Below are 21,343 nucleotides of genomic sequence, written 5' to 3'. Positions count from 1 at the left end.
AATCCCACTACTGCCAGAATTGATTTGAGTTTCGCTCCTTGCAGCGGAAGTCTAATAGCTCAGATTCAATGCAGGATGGTATGCCATGTCGTTTTTGGCAGGAACGAGGAGGAGAGACAGTCACAATGTAAACAGTTGTTGGAGTAAAGGAGTGTGTGGAGGGAGTAGAGTTGTTCCTATAGAAAGCACACACGGGAACACAATGACTATATGCCAAAATCATAGAATGTCTACAGTGCAGGAAAAGGCCACTTGGCCCATTGGGCCTACATGGACAACAATCTCACCCAGGCCCTATGCCTGTCACCCCATGTATGTACCCTGCTAGTTCCCCCTGACACTAAGGGGCAATTGAGCATGGCCAATCCACCTAACCTGCAAATCTTTGGACTGTGGGAGAAAATGGGAGCACCCGAAGGAAACCCACACAGACACGGGGAGAATGTGCAGACTCCACAGTCACCCAACGCCAAAATTGAACCCAGGTCCTTGGCGTTATGAGGCAGCAGTGCACTGTGCCACCGTGCTGCTCACAACACAATCGTAAACAACAGGATTGCAAACATTGAGACTGTATTGCCAGCCCAGGGGTTAAGGTGATGGATTGGAATTTTCTAACTGAAGTTCAAATCCTGTCATGTTTGCTTCCCATCATTCTGCATTGTGACTATGTCCTTAGTGAAAGTTATTTGAAATGAAGCAATGAGTAATAGTGTCAATCTTCAGGGCCCAGGGTTAGCACTGTCTATGTTTTGGCAACTTGCCACTGATAAGGTAGACAAGGGATGGCATCCCTAGAAACTAAGTGTAAAGGAAATGGATTATGCCAATAGATGGTAATCAGATATTGGGATGGGCCAGTAAAAATTTCACTATATCAGGTGGCGTATTGTAATTGATTGAGACATTTGACATAAAGACTGACAATTTAATATGCAATGAAATCGAATTAAGCTAATTTGTAGGGAAGGCTTAGATCAGAAAGGAGTGTATAATTGAATTGAATTTTGGCGCAAAGATGAGATCTTTGGAAGGCTTAGTGATACCCTGTGTTGCTTGGAAATTTGCCTTTGGCCATTTTTTTAAAAATGTCCATGTCTGTCTATGTAAGTTTTATATGTTTTTCATCAATCTTGGTAAGCTTTTACACTGAAGGATTTTGCCTTGAGAGATTTAATTTTCAAAATACTTATTTTTTTTCGAAGGAGTCAGGCCACCATTCGAAAGATCCCCACTTAACGTTGTTCGGGGAATCCAAAACATGGGGCACAACCTCTGGATAAGGGGCTGATGATTTAGGATTGATATAAGGTGAAATTCCTTCACTCAAAAGCTTGTGAATCTTTGGAATTCTCTATACCAGATAGTTATAGATGTTCCATCACTGAACACATTTCAGGCTGGAATAGACAGGTTTCTCATCTCTCAGGGAATTCAGGGATATATGGAGCTGGTGGGAAAATGGAGTTGAAGCCCAAGATCTGCTATTATGTTATTGAATGGTGCAACAGGCTCGATGAGCCGACAGGTTCACTCCTGCTCCTATTTATTATGTTCATGTGTATGAGCAAGTCAATAATTCATGCTATAATAAAAACAGAAAGTGTTGGAAGTCCTCAGCAGTTCTCACAAATGTGAAGCAAGAAACACATTTAACTTTTCAACTCATGTGACTCTTGCGGGTTACAATATTTTGCACAACATCGAATCGGGGAACTGAACGCAGGTGGTGAAGACACTGAACCAAAACTGCTGGCGAATTTTGTCAGTAAACTTGTTCAGTAAATTTACCTCCCGACTAAAAGGCTAGAGGCTTGAGACCACCTCGGACCAAGTCGACTCCCTCTATCCCTGCTTCTACTTATATTTCTGACATAGTTCTGTTTTGTATTCCTTTGCTATAAACAAAATACTGTCCAAACCTTGCCAACCCGGTGGTATTCAGTAAGTTCCTGAACAAATAGATTTTGGATTGAACCCGTTTTGCTGTGAAGGTAGTGCATTCTTAATGATAAGTCATGGTTTACATGTCCCATAGATGGTTAGAAAATCACTTGTTTACTCTCGGTTGAAACTCCAGCAAGTTCACATTTAACTGTAGGTGTTTGTTCTGTCATTAATTGCAGCCGGGACAGAATTATGGTGGAGTTCCTACATGCCTTCCTTTCTGTATCAATTCAATTGGCATATTTGTAAATTGGCCCTATGGCTCAGATTATAATAGGATCGTGTATATTAATGTTGGATGGAACATGCTTCCCCAGAATCTGTGAGAAAGAGAAGCTGCAGGAAAGACTCGCATATGCGCAGGAGTGGGTTATCAATGGAGCATGCACAGTGCGCGCACTCCAGATACCATGTGACGGTTATCTCGACTTCGATATTGGAGAGAAACTGGAAGGTAACAGAGGCAAAGGAGTGGGTGGAGAAGCTTCATGAACACCCAATGGAGGGCTAGAAACTCTGATAAGCATCTATGATATGAAATGTAAACTCCTTTTTTCTCCCCATGGACACTGGAAAATTTGCCAAACATCTCCAGCATTTATTTCTTAATTTCAGATAAATAGCATCAAGAGTATTTTGGTTTTATTTACCTGAAGAGAGTGGAGAATGTGGGACTGATTACAAGGAGGGTCCAATATTCCTGTCCGAGCTGGAAATCCATAAGTAAATCCCATATTGAAAACATACTTCACTGCTGAAAGAACAAAAGGATTCGCTGGGCTATCCAAATCACTGACACAGCACGAGAATCACACCGGAGAAAGACAATTCAGATACTACACATATGCAAAGCCACTTCCTCAGGTTCTCATGTGCTAGAACGCAATTTTTAAAAGGTTCAAAGGACTTGATTCACAATCAGCGCATTCCTAATGGCAAGATATGGTTTAGATTTTGGGAATCACTTGTTCACTCTTATTGCTGGGACTGCAGTAAATTCACATCAAACTGTAGGTACAAAAACAGAAAATGCTGGATGACCCCAAAACGTTGGCTCTATTCTCTCTCCACAGATGATGTGAGATCTGCTGAGATTTTCCAGCATTTTATGTTCTTTGTTTCAGATGCCAGCATCTGCAGTATTTTGCTTTTATCTAATCTTGGGCGTTTATTCAGCTGCTAATTACATCCAGGACATAACTATGGTGGAGAGATTTTATGCATTGGTCCTATGGCTCCGATTATAATAGGATCATACATCTTAATTGATTATTGAAGATGTTTTCACTGTTAATATCAGGGCTCTTAGCGAGCGAACAGCAATACTCCGTTGAGATTTGTGCAGGCGCAGTCGGGCGTGAACAATGGCGCATGCGCACTATCGGATACGATGCGCCGTTGGAGCACTCCAGATAGTGGTTGATGTGTACTTCGGCTCTGACGTTGGAGAGAAACTGCGCATTTACGTCGGTAACAGAGGCAACGGAGCGGGTGGACAGGTTTCATAAATAACCAACGGAGGGCTAGAAACAGTAATAAGCACCGATCGGCCCTGCATTCACGTCAAACGGGCCGCGGCCGCCGCTACAGGGCGGCGGCTTCAGGCCCGGGTTACCGGACGCCATCTTTATAGGGGAAATGGGCAGCAGGGCGCATGCGCAGTCATCCTGCTCCAGGCAGCAGGAGGAGAGAAAGTTGCGAATTTCTCTTCTTGACTCACACTGATGGGTTTTAGAAATTCCTTTCACAGGGGATTAGAAGGGGAGCATTTACACACAAAACTCAAAGCAATAGAAATGTTTGTGTCTTCTCAATTTCTATTGTGGGCTGACAGTGAATTCCGTGTACTTCTCTTGCTGAATATTAGAAGATAAACAAGAAGCGGCACGGTGGCACAATGGTTAACACTGCTGCCTCAGCACCAGGGACTGGGTTCGATTCCCAGCTTGGGTCACTGTCTGTGTCGAGGTTGCACATTCTCCCCATTTCTGCGTGGGTTTCCTCTGGGTGCCCTGGTTTCCTCCCACACGATGTGAGATGCCAGCGTTGGACTGGGTAAACACAGTAAGAGTTTTAACAACACCAGGTTAAAGTCCAACAGGTTTATTTGGTAGCAAATGCCATTAGCTTTCGGAGCGCTGCTCCTTCGTCAGAGCAGCGAAGGCTAATGGCATTTGCTACCAAATAAACCTGTTGGACTTTAACCTGGTGTTGTTAAAACTCTTACTGTGTTTACCCCATCCACTCCATCTGACGAAGGAGCAGCGCTCCGAAAGCTAATGGCATTTACTCCCACACGCCAAGGATGTGCAGGTTGGGTTGATTGGCCATGATAAATTTTCCTGAGTGTCAGGGGATTAGCAGGGTAAATATGTGGGGTTTGGGAAAAGGGCCTTGGTGGGATTGTGGTCAGTGCAGACTTGATGGGCCAAATGGCCTCCTTCTGCACTGTAGGGATTCTATGAAACTCAGACCTCACACCAAAACTTGATGGAGTCACTCAGTTCATCAGCACCTGAATATTATCGGTCTTTTGAGTGAAAGTTCTAGGTCATTTTCACTGTGTGTAAAATTTCCTATTGATACCCCTGCTTGGATTACCCAAAATTTTAAATCCATGTCTCAATCTTTTACTAATCTCATGGAAACAGCTTTTCTTTGCTACCTTGTCTAAGGGAGGACATTCTAAGAGTTTTAGCACCTGAAGGTATGGCCAGCAAAGGTTAAAATTTGGGAAGTTCAGATATTTGGAAAGAAGGATGAGAATTTTAACATTTAACTGTTTCTTAACCTGGAGCTTTTGTAGGTCAGTGAGCTCAGGGCTGATGGGTGAACAAGGCTTGGATCAAGTAAGCACGCAGGCTGCAGAGTTTTGGATGACCTCAAGGTTACAGGGAGGTTGAATGTGGGAGGCTGGCCAGGAGGGCATTAGGATAGTTAAGTCTAGAGGTAACAAAGGAATGGATGAAAATTTCAGCAGAGTTGAACTGAGACTTGGGTGGAGTTAGGCGATGTTACTGAGGTGGAAATAGGCAGTCTTGGTGATGATGGGGTTGGAAGCTCACCTCGGGTTTAATATTTTCACCATGGTTGTGAGCAGTCTGGTTCAGCCTCAGAGTTGTCAGGGAGAGGGTCAGTGTCCATGGAGACTGTAGTGTGAACTGAAGACAATGGCTTCAGTCTTCTCAATATATAAGTAGAAGAAATGTTTGTTCGTCCAGTCATGGATGCCAGGATGGTGTGTGATTTGGAGGGCAACTTGGAGATGATGGTGTTTCTGCTGGTGTCACAGATTACCAGTTTCATTCATCTCAATTTCACAACCTGCCTTTCTGTTTTTGTGATTGCTCTCACTCCCTTTATTTTTGTTCTAAATAAATTTCACAGGGTGTTAAAACAGGAGGATTTGCAGTCAGGAAACTGAAACCAAACATCACATCAGGATCTGACAGAGTCGCCCAATTTATCATCACCTGGATTTTGAACATGGAAGGAAAAAGCACCGTTCGCAGTAGGGCAAAACCATACACATGTTCTGTGTGTGGACAAGGATTCAGCCGATCATCAGGCCTGTCGAAACACAGGCGCAGACACACCGGGGAGAAACTGTGGAAATGTGAAGACTGTGGGAAAGGGTTCTATGAAAGGTTCAGGCTGGTAAATCATCAGCACACTCATACTGGGGAGAAACCGTTCACCTGCTCCATGTGTGGGAAAGGATTCATTACTTCATCCCACTTGCTGGAACACCAGAGAATTCATGCTGGGGAGAGTCCGTTTATGTGCTCCGAGTGTGGGAAGGGATTCACTCAGTCATCTCGCCTGCTGCAACACCAGCGAGTTCATACTGATGAGAAACCTTTCAAATGTCCAAACTGTGGGAAGTGTTTTAAAAGATCTGGGGAATTAACACGCCATCAGCGTGTTCACTCTGATGAGAGACCGTTCGAGTGCACTCACTGCGGGGCTGGTTTTAAGACATCATATAGCCTCACTGTTCATCAGCGCAGTCACACTGGGGAGAGGCCATTCACCTGCTCCGAGTGCGGGAAGGGATTTTCTACCACATCTGGCCTGGTGGGACACCAACGTATACACACTGGGGTGAGGCCATTCACCTGCTCCAAGTGTGGGAAAAGATTTGCTCATTCATCCACCCTGCTGAGACACCAGCGATTTCACACCGGGGAGAGGCCTTTCACCTGCTCTGAGTGTGGAAAGGGATTCATTACCTCGTACAACCTGCTGAAACACCAGCGAATTCACAAATAACTATAGTGTTTGGATTTTTCTGCCAGTCACAACCAGGACTGAACCATGTTCTTTGGGGTCTGTTTCTGTTGATAATAAACTCCAGTCCAGTTACAGGTGCTAACATTCTGGAATAAGTCAAATAAATCAGCATTGTGTAAAATACTGTGTGTGTCAAGTCTTTTTATTATGTCTCACCCAAGTTAGCTCCTTTTGAATGGTTCTCCCTCTCTCCATCCTCACCTCCAACAACAAGTGTGAGGAGCTCCTGGAGCTTATTTGTCACCAAGATTGAGACAATCCCATCAGCTGTCTCTGCTGCTTCTTTTCCTTCCACTAGCCCACCGGGTAAAACTGTCTCTAATGTTACCCCTTGAGTCCTGAACCCACATTTTTCTCCAGTTTCTCTCCTATCTCCTCTTATGTCCTCTCAGTGCTCATCTTGCCTATGAGATCCAGCTTCTGCTCCTATGATCCTATTCTCACTAAACTGAGATCTAATTTGCCTCCTTTGCTTAAATTATTCACATTGTTTTGCTCTTCTGACACTGTCTCTCTCATCTTAAAATCCAGTGTCATCACCCATCCTAAAAATCATTCTTAACCCCACCATCTTTTCAAATGAGTACCCCATCTCCAACGTCACTTTCCTCTCCAGTACTTGCACTTACTTTCCCCAGGATCTATCCTTGGCCCCTTCTATTTCTCCTCTACATACTGCCACTATTTGACAGCACCCAAAAGCACCGTGTTAGCGTTCACATGTACACAGACAACACCCAGCTGTGCCTCACCCCCATCCCTCTCTATTCCTCCACTGTTATTAAATTATCAAACTGCTCCTCCCACGTCCAATACTGGATTAGCAGTAATTTTCTCCAATTTAAAACTGAGAAGACAATAGTCATTGTCCTCAGTCCCCACTACAAATCCCGTTCCCTAACTACCAAGTCCATCTACAAATTCTGTTCCCTAACTACTGAGTCCATCCCCCTCCATAGGAACTGGCTGATGGTGAACCACACTCTTCACAATGTCTGTGTTGAATTTGACCCCACGATGAGTTTCTGACCACATGTCCACACCATTTTCTAATACCAGATATTTCAATCTCCATAACATCACATGTCCCCACCCCAGCTCATCTGCTGCACAAACTCTCATCCATGTCCTGTTACCTTGGGACTCAACAATTCCAATACATTTCTGGCCAAACGAACATTCACCCTGCTCCACATGGAAACATCCAAGACTCTGTTCTCCATGTGCTTTCTCACACCCAGTCCCATTTACCCTTCACCACTGTGCTCTCTGATCCACAAAGGCTTCCAATTTATCTCTTCCTGAAATCTGCTGTCATTACCCAACTTCAAAAAAAATCATTTCTCAATCATCTTCATAATGAACTGTCCCATCTCCAACTTCACTCTCATCTCCGCGGTGTTTCAATGCTGTCACCTCTCAAACATTTGGATTCTCAGACAGTATGAACAGAGTAGACATAATGTCAAGTTCTTCATCCTGTGATTCTCAGTGTGCACAGTAAGAGGTTTAACAACACCAGGTTAAAGTCCAACAGGTTTATTTGGTAGCAAAAGCCACACAAGCTTTCGGAGCTCCAAGCCCCTTCTTCAGGTGAGTGGGAATTCTGTTCACAAACAGGGCATATAAAGACACAAACTCAATTTACATGAATAATGGTTGGAATGCGAATACTTACAACTAATCAAGTCTTTAAGAAACAAAACAACGTGAGTGGAGAGAGCATCAAGACAGGCTAAAAAGATGTGTATTGTCTCCAGACAAGACAGCCAGTGAAACTCTGCAGGTCCAGGCAACTGTGGGGATTACAAATAGTGTGACATGAACCCAACATCCCGGTTAAGACCGTCCTCGTGTATGTGGAACTTGGCTATCAGTTTCTGCTCAGCGACTCTGCGCCGTCGTGTGTCGCGAAGGCTGCCTTGGAGAACGCTTACCTGAATATCAGAGGCCGAATGCCCGTGACCGCTGAAGTGCTCTCCAACAGGAAGAGAACAGTCTTGCCTGGTGATTGTTGAGCGGTGTTCATTCATCCGTTGTCGCAGCGTCTGCATAGTTTCCCCAATGTACCATGCCTCGGGACATCCTTTCCTGCAGCGTATCAGGTAGACAACGTTGGCCGAGTTGCAAGAGTATGTACCGTGTACCTGTTGGATGGTGTTCTCACGTGAGATGATGGCATCTGTGTCGATGATCCGTCGATGTGCCGGATCATCGACACAGATGCCATCATCTCACGTGAGAACACCATCCACCAGGTACACAGTACATACTCTTGCAACTCGGCCAACGTTGTCTACCTGATACGCTGCAGGAAAGGATGTCCCGAGGCATGGTACATTGGGGAAACTATGCAGACGCTGCGACAGCGGATGAATGAACACTGCTCGACAATCACCAGGCAAGACTGTTCTCTTCCTGTTGGGGAGCACTTCAGCGGTCACGGGCATTCGGCCTCTGATATTCGGGTAAGCGTTCTCCAAGGCGGCCTTCACGACACACGACGGCGCGGAGTCGCTGAGCAGAAACTGATAGCCAAGTTCCACATACACGAGGACGGCCTCAACCGGGATATTGGGTTCATGTCACACTATTTGTAATCCCCACAGTTGCCTGGACCTGCAGAGTTTCACTGGCTGTCTTGTCTGGAGACAATACACATCTTTTTAGCCTGTCTTGATGCTCTCTCCACTCACGTTGTTTTGTTTCTTAAAGACTTGATTAGTTGTCAGTATTCGCATTCCATTATTCATGTAAATTGAGTTTGTGTCTTTATATGCCCTGTTTGTGAACAGAATTCCCACTCACCTGAAGAAGGGGCTTGGAGCTCTGAAAGCTTGTGTGGCTTTTGCTACCAAATAAACCTGTTGGACTTTAACCTGGTGTTGTTAAACTTCTTACTGTGTTTACCCCAGTCCAACGCCGGCATCTCCACATCATGATTCTCAGTGTGAACAGGGTGGGATGTGTTTGGAGGCAGGATGTCCCAGTTCTCTCTTCTCGGATTCTCAGTGTGAACAGGATGGGATGTGTTTAGCGACTGGATGTCCCAGTTCCCCACCCTGGGATTCTCAGTGTCAATAGGGTGGGATGTGTTTGGAGACAGGATGTCCCAGTTCTCCACCTTTAAAGGGACAGGGAGAGGACCAGCTGGGCTGAATGACGTTGCTTTCTGACAGCATTGCAGTGCCGAGTAACCATCCTCCCTGCTCAGTTTATATTTCATAATAAAGTTGTTAAAGTTGCTAACTTGTACCTGCTAATTAATAAGACAAGATGTTAACTAGAATCTCCCAACTATTTCCTCTCTGTTCCTCTGCAACTTATACAAGTTAACCATTTAGTCCATTTTAAACAATTTTAACTGATGAAATGCTTCATCTCATATTTTGCTGTGTAAATTTTATCTTATATTTTCCTATCCCTCTCAATTCTTCCAGTCGGGGTAATTTTAAAACACAAAGTTTGCAGTGGGGATTGAAGCGAGGACTTTCTCCTATAAATTTGCGGTGATAATTAGTGCCCTAGGGAAATGGTAAGAAGTCTCAGAACACAAGGTTACAGTCCAACAGATTTATTTGGAATCACGAGCTTTCGGAATGCTGCCCCTTCATCAGGAGAGTGGTGAGACCAGCCACCTGATGAAGGAGCAGCGCTCCAAATGCTCGTGATTCCAAATAAATCTGTTGGACTGTTGCCTGGCGTTGTGAGACTTCTTACTGTGCCCACCCCAGTCCAACGCCGGCATCTCCAGATCATGGCTCAGGAAATGAGTGTGAATCTCCCAGCCCCAGACACAGGGGAACTGACCATCCATCTCTAGCTCTAATTCCCAAACAGAAAATGCTGCCAATAATCAGCAAGTCAGCCTGAGTCTGTGGCTGCTCTCACCATCTGAGACCATCACAATGTCCGGCTGATTGACAGCACCTCCGGACCAATAGGAAGAGGGGGCGGGACTGGAGGACAAGTGGGAGCGGCTGGTCTTCCAACCAATCGGAGTGAATGAGGGGCGGGGCCTGGAGTGGAGCATGCGCAGTATGAATAACTGCGATCGGGAGACTGATGTGCAATCGGTAAGTGGGTCGATTGATGTCCCGGAGGGAGCGATGGATCCGGAGGGGCTCCATAAACATGTGCAAACCGAAAACAGTAAGAAGTCTCACAACACCAGGTTAAAGTCCAACAAGTTTATTTGGTAGCAAATACCATAAGCTTTCGGAGCACAGCTCCTTCGTCAGATGGAGTGGTCTCTGTTCTCAAACAGTGCAAACAGACACAGAAATCAAATTACAGAATACTGATTAGAATGCGAATGTCTACAGCCAGCCAGGTCTTAAAGGTACAGACAATGTGGGTGGAGGGAGCATTCAACACAGGTTAAAGAGATGTGTATTGTCTCCAGACAGAACAGCAACTGAGATTCTACAAGCTGTGGGGATTACTGATAATGTGACATAAATCCAACATCCCGGTTTAGGCCGTCCTCATGTGTGCGGAACTTGGCTATCAGTTTCTGCTCAGCGACTCTGCGCTGTCGTGTGTCGTGAAGGCCGCCTTGGAGAATGCTCACCTGAAGATCCAAGGCTGAATGCCCGTGACTGCTGAAGTGCTCCTCCACAGCAGTCACGGGCATTCAGCCTCTGATCTTCAGGTAAGCGTTCTCCAAGGCGGCCTTCACGACACACGACAGCGCAGAGTCGCTGAGCAGAAACTGATAGCCAAGTTCCACACACATGAGGACGGCCTAAACCGGGATGTTGGATTTATGTCACATTATCAGTAACCCCCACAGCTTGCCTCCTGGGCTTGTAGAATCTCACTGGCTGTTCTGTCTGGAGACAATACACATCTCTTTAACCTGTGTTGAATGCTCCCTCCACCCACATTGTCTGCACCTTTAAGACCTGGCTGGTTGTAGAGATTCGCATTCTAACTTGTATTCTGTAACTTGATTTCTGTGTCTGTGCACTGTTTGAGAGCAGATATCCACTCCATCTGACGAAGGAGCAGTGCTCCGAAAGCTTATGGTATTTGCTACCAAATAAACCTGTTGGACTTTAACCTGGTGTTGTGAGAGTTCTTACTGTGCTTACCCCAGTCCAACGCCGGCATCTCCACATCATAAACCGAAAACCCCAGAAAAGAGTTTCTCTGCCCCCCTTTGCACTGAGCGGAGCCCAATTTGTTTTCCAAAAGAGAAAATGCTAGAAAATTTCAGCAGGTCTGGCAGCATCTGTAAGGAGAGAAAAGAGCTGATGTTTCGAGTCCAGATGGCCCTTTGTCAAAGTTTTTCTCACCTGATGAATGGGCAGTACTCTGAAAGCTTGTGACTTGAACTACCAAATAAACCTGTTGGACTTTAACCTGGTGTTGTGAGACTTCTTACAAAGTTTTTTTGCACAGTTTTTTTTCGTGCGCCATCGCCACCTTTTTAAGGAGCATTGTGAGAACAGCACCTGCCCGGTCTCCATGTTTGTTGAGGGCAAGGTTCATCGAATCATATCATCTACAGTGCAGAAGGAGGCCCATTTGACCCATCGAGTCTGCAGCAGCTCTTCAATGTTGGAAACAACTGGATAGTCAGGGTTTGTCTTCCACCTGCAATAGTTCTGAATCTATTGTAGAAATATGAAATCTTTCTACTTGACTCCTTCCCTCTCCTAGCTCTCTCTCACACTCACAAACTTATATCTGATATAGAAATAAGAATTCCAGGTTAAGCAAACATCCCTACAGTGCAGAAGATAGGCATTCGGCCCAGCAGCTCTCTATCACGGCATCCCACTTAGACCCTAACCTGGTAGCCCCATATATTAACCACGCTAATCCCCCTAACCCACACATCTTGGAACAATAAGGACCAATTTGCTTGGTATGGCTTATGCTCTGTTCAAGACCGCAAAAAAATGCAAAGGGTTGTGAACGAAGTAGAGTCCAACACGCAAACCAGCCTCCCATCCATTGACTCTGCCTACACTTCCCGCTGCCTCGGAAAAGCAGCCAGCATAATCAAGGACCCCATGTGCCTTGCGTCGGGGAAAAAGATACAAATGTCTGAGGACACGTACCAACTGACTCAAGAACAGCTTCTTCCCTGCTGCCATCAGACGTTTGCATGGACCTACCTCATTTTAAATTGATCTTTCTCTACACTCTGATGTCGAGGATGAATTAGGTTAATAAAAACACAATCATAGTTTAGGAAAACTAACACAACATTGACTTGAGGGTAAATGAGCTTAGGGCATGGAGAAACATGACAAGGGCTGTTGCTATAGAAAACAGCTCCCTATGAATAACAAATATTTTTCATTTTAAAACATATATCTTGAATTTCTGAAATGAATGAAGTCTGTTTAAGGATTTTTGTGAAACTTCAGTCAATGACTAAATACAGCAGGCCCTGGTGGGAGAAGTATTGAGAAATAATAGTTCCACTGATAGCAGTTATATTATCAGCAGTGGTTGGGAACAAGATGGCTGCCAATGCCAACTTTATGAATAGAGTCATACAACTCAAGTTGATGACGCAGGTGGCGAGTAGACATAAGGGATTTCTCAGGATTGGACGAGAGTCATGTGTGTTTAAGTCGGTGGGAATCATCCTCCCATTTCACTGTCCAGCGTCTCATGTTGTGAGGCAACAGGAGGAGGAGGGTATTGTCCATAATTAACAACAAATGAAATCCCATTACGTCAGGATGTGTATTGTTATTGGCTGGAGTTAATGACAGGATGATTATTGACTGATTGGTATTAATGTTTATTGGATTATGTCGACCGGAAAGGTGGCCAATATGTTTTGGTAAATGTATCATTGCCTTCACAGGGGCATTGTTCTTCAGAGTGACATTGGGCTGGCCGCATTCTATACCTCGAGTGCTGGGCTTCCTTATATCATTCTCCCATTCGATTATTTGGTTAAATAAAGTCACATCTTAAAAAATCAGTACACTGCTTTTCATGAGCCTTTGTATCACTTAGGTTTCAGCAATACGTAGCCTCGAAAGGAAAATCCCTGTCTACACCCTAGCTATGACTGTAACACAACATTCTGCACTCTCTCCTTTCTTTGTATAGTGCACAAGAGACAATACTTTTTATTGTATACTAAAACATGTGACAATAATTGTAGGAATATTTCAGAGAGCTATTGTTATGCTGGCTTCATGCAGGAGATTTCTCTTTATTAATACAGTTCAGGAAATACTAAGAGCGCACCGGAGACAGTAGTTTCTGGTTGAAGACCTATTTTATTGACCCAGGCTTGGTTTTCACCATGGAGGGAGAATGATTTAAGACAGCTCAAATCACTCTAATTAAATTATCAAGACATTCTGTAATTATAGTTCTTCAGAAGTCAGCTACCCATCTCCACTGTCCATCTTAATAGGATGGACCAATCATGTAAATATGGATTATTTACCTTGGCCAATTACATTCTACTCTCTGTCAATATGAGAATTCATTGGTCTAGAGAATCTGGAAGCTCCCACCCACTTCTCTCTTAGCAACCGCTATTATGTAAGTAATAAAATTCAAAGGTAACTTTCTCACTGTCCCTCCATCGAGTTCAAGAGTTGCCTTTCTCATCATCTGCTAAGCATCCCTCATCAGCACTAAATGAATTGTCCCATTCATTTAGTATGTGGGAACTATACTGATAGAAATGATGCTCTGTGGTTGTATTGTTCTTAAAGAATGTGGTTCATCCCACTTAGCTTTCATCCCATTATGCCTTGGGGCAGTCTATACTTGGCCAAGATGGACAGAATTCTTTCAAAAATACATATTTAAAATCTCTACAGTGATTATATGTGTTTCTATGCATTTGTCCCTTTGTAATCCCAGGTATGTCATACCTTTTCTGCATTATATTCATTTCTGAATTAATTCCCTGGTTTTATTAGTCTTTTAGTATCATTATGTAGTATCCTTATTTCCTCTAACAATAATAAATCAAATCAAAATCAACATTTAGCATAGCCAATTCATCTATCCTTTGTACGTATTTGTTCTTAGCAGTGCTAACCACTGTGCCACCCGAGCTGATGGGATTGTCTCATTGATGCAGAGAGGTTTATGGAGGAAATTCCAGAGCTTGTACCCCAGGCAAATGAAAGAACGGTCACCAACGGTGGAGTGATTAAAATCAGGAATGTTCAGGAGGTCAGAATTAGATGAGTGTCAAGATTTTGGAGGGTGTGTGCCTGGAGGAGATTTCAGAAATTGGGATAGTCACAACCACGGAGGAAAACTTGGTTGATAATTTTAAAATTTTGGTTCTTCTGCACCAGGAGCCTTTGTCGGTCAGTGAGCACAGGGGTGGTGGGTGAACCAGACAGTGCGAGTAAAAACACGGGCAGCAGAGTTTTGGATGACCTCAAGGTAACAGGAAGGTTGACTATGGGCGGCCAACTTGAGTTGAGCATGGGAGTAGTTAAGTCATTTGGTAACAAAGGAATGGATAAGAGTGTCAGCAGCAGATGAGCTGAGACTGGTGTAGAGACATGAGATGTTACTGAGGTGGGAAGATGGGATCTTAATGATGATGTAGATATGGAATTTCAAAATTGTGATCAAGGTGTTTGCGCATCAGGCATTTCCTGCACAGAGGGATTGAATCAGTGGATAGGGAGGCGAGTTTGTTACAGGGATCAAAGGCAATGGTTTCACTCTTCCTAATATTTAAATAGAGGAAATACCTGTTTCTCCAGTAATGTTAGAGTCATAGAGAAATACAGCACGGAAATGGTCCCTTCAGCTCAACTGGTCCATGCCGGCCATGGTGCACGCCAAGCTAGTCCCAATTGCCCGCATTTGGCCCATATCCCTCTAATCCTTTCCCATCCATGTACGTATCTATCTAAAAGCCTTTTTAAAAGTACTTGATTTCAGCCACGTAAGACTGTAAGACTTAGAAACCTTTACTATCCTGGTCCTTCTAGGCGATGAAGATTGGTGGGTGGGGGGGCATGTTTGGGTGACTCCAGCAAGGAATTGATTGCATTGTAAAATTATTCTCCTTCGCTATCGGTGTATCTCTGTCTATGTCTCTCTCTGCTCCTGTTTCTCCTGTGGCAGACACTAGCGTGCTGTATTCATCCAGACTGGGTGGTAGGTTTTCTTCCCTGAAGGACATTAGTGAACCTGTTGTGTTTAAACAACAATCCAGCAGCTTTCACGGTCACTTTTTCTTGTGCCGGCCCCACAAGTTACCAGATTCATTTAGCTTAATTTAACAACCTGCCTTTGTGTTTTTGTAGGTTCTCTCTCACTCCCTTTTTTTCTGTTTTAAATCCATTTCACAGGGCATCATAAGGGGAGGTTTCAGGAAACTGAAAGCAAACATCACATCAGGATCTGACGGGGTCGCCCAATTTATCATAACCTGAAATATCATTAGATTTTGAACATGGAAGGAAAAAGCAGTGCTCATAGTGAGGAGAAACCACACACATGTTCTATCTATGCGTGGTCAAGGCTTCAGCCAATCATCTGACCTGTCAGAGCAGAAATGCGGTCACACTGGGGAGAAAGCATGGAAATGTGGGGATTGTGGGAAGGGATTCAATTACTCATTTGAACTGAAAGCTCATCAACACAGCCACGCTGGGGAGAAACCGTTCACCTGCTCCATATGTGGGAAAGGATTTATTACCTCACCCAGCCTGCTGAAACACCAGTGAGTTCACACTGACAAGAGACCTTTTAAATGCTCAGACTGTGGGAGGTTCTGTAAAAGTTCCTGGGAACTAATGTCTCATCAATGTGCTCACACTGATGAGAGATCTTTCAAATGTTCAGACTGTGGGAAGCGCTTTAAAAGTTCCAGGGAATTGTTGATCCATTAATGTATTCACATTGACGAGAAACCTTTTGGCTGCTTTCACTGTGGGTCTGGGTTCAGGCAGCCATCAGACCTTATGAAACACCAGCACACTCGCACTGTTCACCTGCTTTGAGTGTGGGAGGGGATTCATTGATTCTTCCAACCTGCTGACACTCCAGCGAGTTCACACTGATGAAAGACCATTCAGGTGTTCTCACTGTAGGGCAGATTCAGGCGATCATCACAACTCACTGCACATCTGCCAGTTCACACTGGGGACTAGCCATTTAGCTGCTCCAAGTGTGGGAACGGATTCACTGAGTTTTCCCAACTGGTGACACATCAGAGGGTTCACACTGGGGAGAAACCTTTTCAATGCCCAGGCTGCAGGCAGTGCTTTAAATGTTCTCAGGAATTAAAACGCCATTAATGTATTCACAATGAAGAGAAACTATTCAGGTGCTCTCACTGTGGGCCGGGGTTCAAGATATCATTTGAGCTCACTGTACACCTGCAAATTCACACTGGGGAGACACCGTTCAAGTGCTCCAAGTGTGGGAAAGCATTCACTAAATCATCTCACTTGCTGATACACCAGTGAGTTCACACTGGGGAGAAACCATTCCCATGCTCCAAATGTGGGATGGGATTCACTCACTCATCCGCCCTGGTGAGACACAGTGAGTTCACACTGACAAGAAACCTTTTAAATGCCCAGACTGGGAAGTCTTTTAAAAATTCTGGTAGTCTGATGACCCACCAACGTGTTTACACGAAAGAGAAACTATTCAGGTGTTCTCATTGCGGGTCTGAATTCAATACATAATTTGAGCTCACTGTACATCAGTGGAGTCACAGTAGGAAGAGGCCACTCAGCTGCTCCGAGGGTGGGAAGGGATTCCTTACCTCATGTAACCTCTGACACACATTCAAGTGTTGCAAGTTCGCAACTAACTAGAGTGATGGGATTTTGCTGTTAAGTAAAGTCTGAACCATGTTCATTGGGGTCTGTTTCAGCTGATAATAAATATCAGTAAGAAGTTTAACAACACCAGGTTAAAGTCCAACAGGTTTATTTGGTAGCAAAAGCCACATAAGCTTTCGGAGCTGCAAGCCCCTTCTTCAGGTGAGTGGGAATTCTGTTCACAAACAGAGCATATAAAGACACAAACTCAATTTACATGAATAATGGTTGGAATGCGAATACTTACAACTAATCAAGTCTTTAAGAAACAAAACAACATATTGTTGTTTTGTTTCTTAAAGACTTGATTAGTTGTAAGTATTCGCATTCCAACCATTATTCATGTAAATTGAGTTTGTGTCTTTATATGCTCTGTTTGTGAACAGAATTCCCACTCACCTGAAGAAGGGGCTTGCAGCTCCGAAAGCTTATGTGGCTTTTGCTACCAAATAAACCTGTTGGACTTTAACCTGGTGTTGTTAAACTTCTTACTGTGTTTACCCCAGTCCAACGCCGGCATCTCCACATAATAAATATCAGTCCAGTTAGAGGTGTTAATATTCTGGTCAAAGTCATATAAATCAGCTTTGTGTTAAATACACTGTCTGATCTTTTTAATATCTCAGTCAGTTCCTTTTGAAGGTCTCTCCCTCTCCCCTCCAACAAGTGTGAGGAGCTCAAAGAGCTTCGTTGTCACTAAGATTCAGACAATCCCATCAGCTGTCTCTGCTGCTTCCCTGCATTACACGAACCCATCAGGACAAACTGTCTCTAAAGATCCCCCTTATCTCAACCTTGAACCCACGTCTTTGTTTAGCTTCTCTCCCATCTCCCCTCCTGCCTTCATCGTGTCTATGAGATCCAACTCCTGCTCAATTGGCCTTATTTTCACTCCATTGTTAATCACCCAAATTAACCATTTTCTTCATTCAGGTGCAGCCCCTCCTCCCCATCATCACCCCTTGATCAAAAGGAAGTGACTGACCCCTGCCATTTTTTGGCATTTACTGACATCTCCAAACACGCTCTTCTGTACACAGCATTCAAACTTGCTGTCACCTCCAATGTATTGGGATTCTCAGTCTCATAGGATCCCTACAGCGCAGAAAAAGGCCGTTCGGCCCATCGAGTCTCCAACACAGCATCTCACCCAGACCCACCCACCGCCCCATCCTTGTAACCCCATGGATCTACTCGACCCCCCCACCCCCGACAACGAGCAAGACAAAAGTAGAGGAGGGCGGCGCTGGGATGGAGCATGCGCAGTGTGAGTAATAGCGATGTGGCGACCCTTCTTTGTCGGATGCAGAATAAGTAAGTGGAGAAAAAGACCAAACTCAGGGGGTGGTGGATCCGGCGGGTGGGCGGAGAGGATTAGTAAACATGTTGTGTAAACCCCAAACCCCGAAAAAGAATTCCCCGGTTGTCAGTTTTCCCGTTTACATCGAGCGCGGCCTCAGATTTCTCCCAGTTTCTGACCCTGGTTGAGAGCCGCCATCGTTTTTGGGGGCAATCTGCCGAACAGCGCATGCGTGGCCGCCATCTTTGTAGAGGCAATGTGGGAACAACTTGTCCACCAAGCTGCTTCACACTCTGAGTTCGAATGTCTGATTGATGAGGCAAAACAAAACAACTCTGTCTGTCCAAGGCAGTGACTATATCTGTATTTATATTGTGTCTTTAACATCATGAAACTTTCTAAGTAATTTCACAGAAATGTGAGAATGTAACATTTCACACTGAGCCATATCAGGAGATATTCAGGCAGGTGACCAAAAGCTTGGTCAAGGAAGGAGGTTTTCAGGAAAATCTTGAAGGAGGAAAGTGAGGTGGAGAGGTTTAAGAAGGTAATTCCAGAGCCTGTGACCCAGGAAAATGAAAGAACGATCAGAATGGTGGAGCGGTTGAAATCAGAGATGTTAAAATGTTAAAGCTATCGGAATTAGATCAGTGTAGAGCTCGGAGGTTGTGTGGCTGGAGGAGATTATAGAGATGGCGATGGTCACAACCAAGGAGTAAACAAGGATGAGAATTTTTAAATTTTGGAGCTTCTGAAACAGAGGTATTTGGACATCAGTGAGTACAGGGTGATTGGTGAACAAGACTTGGTGTGAGTAAACACGGACTGCAGAGTTTTGGGTGACCTCAATATTACAGGGAGGTTGAATGTGGGAGGCCAGCTGGGATTTCGTTACGATTGTTAAATCTAGAGGTAACAAAAGAATGGATAAGTTCCAGCAGCAGATGAGGTGAGACTGGGGTGGATGTAGGCGATGTTACTGAGGTGGAAATAGGCCGTCTTCCCAATATACAGGTGGATGAAACTCATTTTTTCTCCCGTACTTGATTTCAGTACTTCTTTTTCTCCCGTATTTGAAGCCAGGACAGTGTGTGATGTACAGGAGAACCTGCAACCCTGGTCCTTCTTGGTGGTGGTGGAGGTTGAGGGTTTTGGTGATTCTGTGAAAAATTGATTTCATTGTGGATATATGCAAACTTTTTTCTTCACTCCTGTCTCTCTTATCTCTTTTTAAATCAGTGTATCTCTCTCCGTTTCTTTCTCTTTCTGTCCTGTGACAGAGTCCAGAGTGTTGTGTGAGCTGAGAGGAGGTGACAGATCCCCTTCCCCAAAGGACATTAGTAAACCCATTGGATTTTTTCAAACAATCTAGCAGCTTTCATTGTCACTTTTTCCCCCAAAATTACCAGATTCATTCAGCTCAATTTCACATCCGACCACTGTATTTGTGGGTTCTCTCTCACTCCCTTTTTTCTGTTTTAAATCAATTTCACAGGGTGTTAGAAGGGGAGGATTTGCAGTTGGGAAACTGAAACCAAACATCACATCAGGATCTGATAGTCGCCCCATTTATCATACCTGAATACCATCAAATTCTAAACATGGAAGGAGAGTGCACTGTCCACACTGTGAAGAAACCATGGAACCATGATCTGATTAAAATGAAAAGGGAGGCGTACGTTAAGTCCAGGCAACTGAAAACAGATGGAGCTCTGGAGGAATACAGAGAGAGTAGGAAAGAACTCAAACGGGGAGTTAGAAGGGCAAAAAGAGGTCACGAGATGTTCTTGGCAGGCAGGATTAAGGAGAATCCTAAGGCATTCTATTCATACGTTAGGAACAAAAGAGTTGTCAGGGAGAAAATCGGACCTCTCGGGGACAAAGGAGGGGAATTATGCTTAGAACCCAAGGGAATAGGGGAGATCCTAAATGAATACTTTGCATCGGTATTCACGAAGGAGAGGGACGTGTTAACCGGGAGTGTCTCGGAGGGAGGTGTTGACCCGTTCGAGAAAATCTCCATTACAAGGGAGGAAGTGTTAGGTTTTTTAGGGAACATTAAAACTGACAAAGCCCCAGGGCCTGATGGCATCTATCCTAGACTGCTCAGGGAGACGAGAGATGAAATTGCTGGGCCTCTGACGGAAATCTTTGTCGCTTCTTTGGACACAGGTGAGGTCCCTGAGGATTGGAGGATAGTGAATGTGGTCCCGTTGTTTAAGAAGGGTAGCAGGGATAACCCGGGAAATTATAGGCCGGTGAGCTTGACGTCTGTGGTAGGGAAGTTGTTGGAGAGGATTCTTAGAGACAGAATGTATGTGCATTTAGAACGGAACAATCTCATTAGTGACAGACAGCATGGTTTTGTAAGAGGGAGGTCGTGCCTTACAAATTTGGTGGAGTTTTTTGAGGAAGTGACAAAAACGGTTGACGAAGGAAGGGCCGTGGATGTAGTCGATATGGATTTCAGTAAGGCATTTGACAAAGTCCCACATGGCAGGTTGGTTAAAAAGGTTAAGGCTCATGGGATACAAGGAGAAGTGGCTAGATGGGTGGAGAGCTGGCTTGGCCATAGGTTTGTGAACAGAATTCCCACTCACCTGAAGAAGGGGCTTGGAGCTCCGGAAGCTTGTGTGGCTTTTGCTACCAAATAAACCTGTTGGACTTTAACCTGGTGTTGTTAAACTTCTTACTGTGTTGGCCATAGGAGACAGAGGGTAGTGGTCGAAGGGTCTTTTTCCGGCTGGAGGTCTGTGACCAGTGGTGTTCCACAGGGCTCTGTACTGGGACCTCTGCTATTTGTGATATATATATAAATGATTTGGAAGAAGGTGTAACTGGTGTTATCAGCAAGTTTGCAGATGACACGAAGATGGCTGGACTTGCGGATAGCGATGAGCATTGTCGGGCAATACAGCAAGATATAGATAGGCTGGAAAATTGGGTGGAGAGGTGGCAGATGGAATTTAATCCGGATAAATGCGAAGTGATGCATTTTGGAAGA

General features: G+C 44.5%; 2 protein-coding genes across 2 annotated transcripts in view; both read left to right on the top strand.

The window, feature by feature from the left end:
• LOC144481958 (uncharacterized) overlaps positions 1 to 6,351 on the top strand; it is a 34,471-nt gene extending 28,120 nt beyond the window's left edge. The window contains exon 5 of the mRNA XM_078201153.1: positions 5,460 to 6,351. Coding sequence (XP_078057279.1) covers positions 5,460 to 6,219 — 760 coding nt within the window. The 3' untranslated portion in view covers positions 6,220 to 6,351. The remainder of the gene's footprint in view (positions 1 to 5,459) is intronic.
• LOC144481854 (uncharacterized) overlaps positions 1 to 21,343 on the top strand; it is a 302,744-nt gene that overhangs the window by 235,541 nt on the left and 45,860 nt on the right. The window lies entirely within an intron of this gene.

The sequence above is a fragment of the Mustelus asterias genome, chromosome X (assembly GCF_964213995.1).
Source record: "Mustelus asterias chromosome X, sMusAst1.hap1.1, whole genome shotgun sequence".
Taxonomy (NCBI): domain Eukaryota; kingdom Metazoa; phylum Chordata; class Chondrichthyes; order Carcharhiniformes; family Triakidae; genus Mustelus; species Mustelus asterias.
Note: the sequence above shows the minus strand (reverse complement) of the source record. Positions and strands in the feature narration are given on the sequence as shown.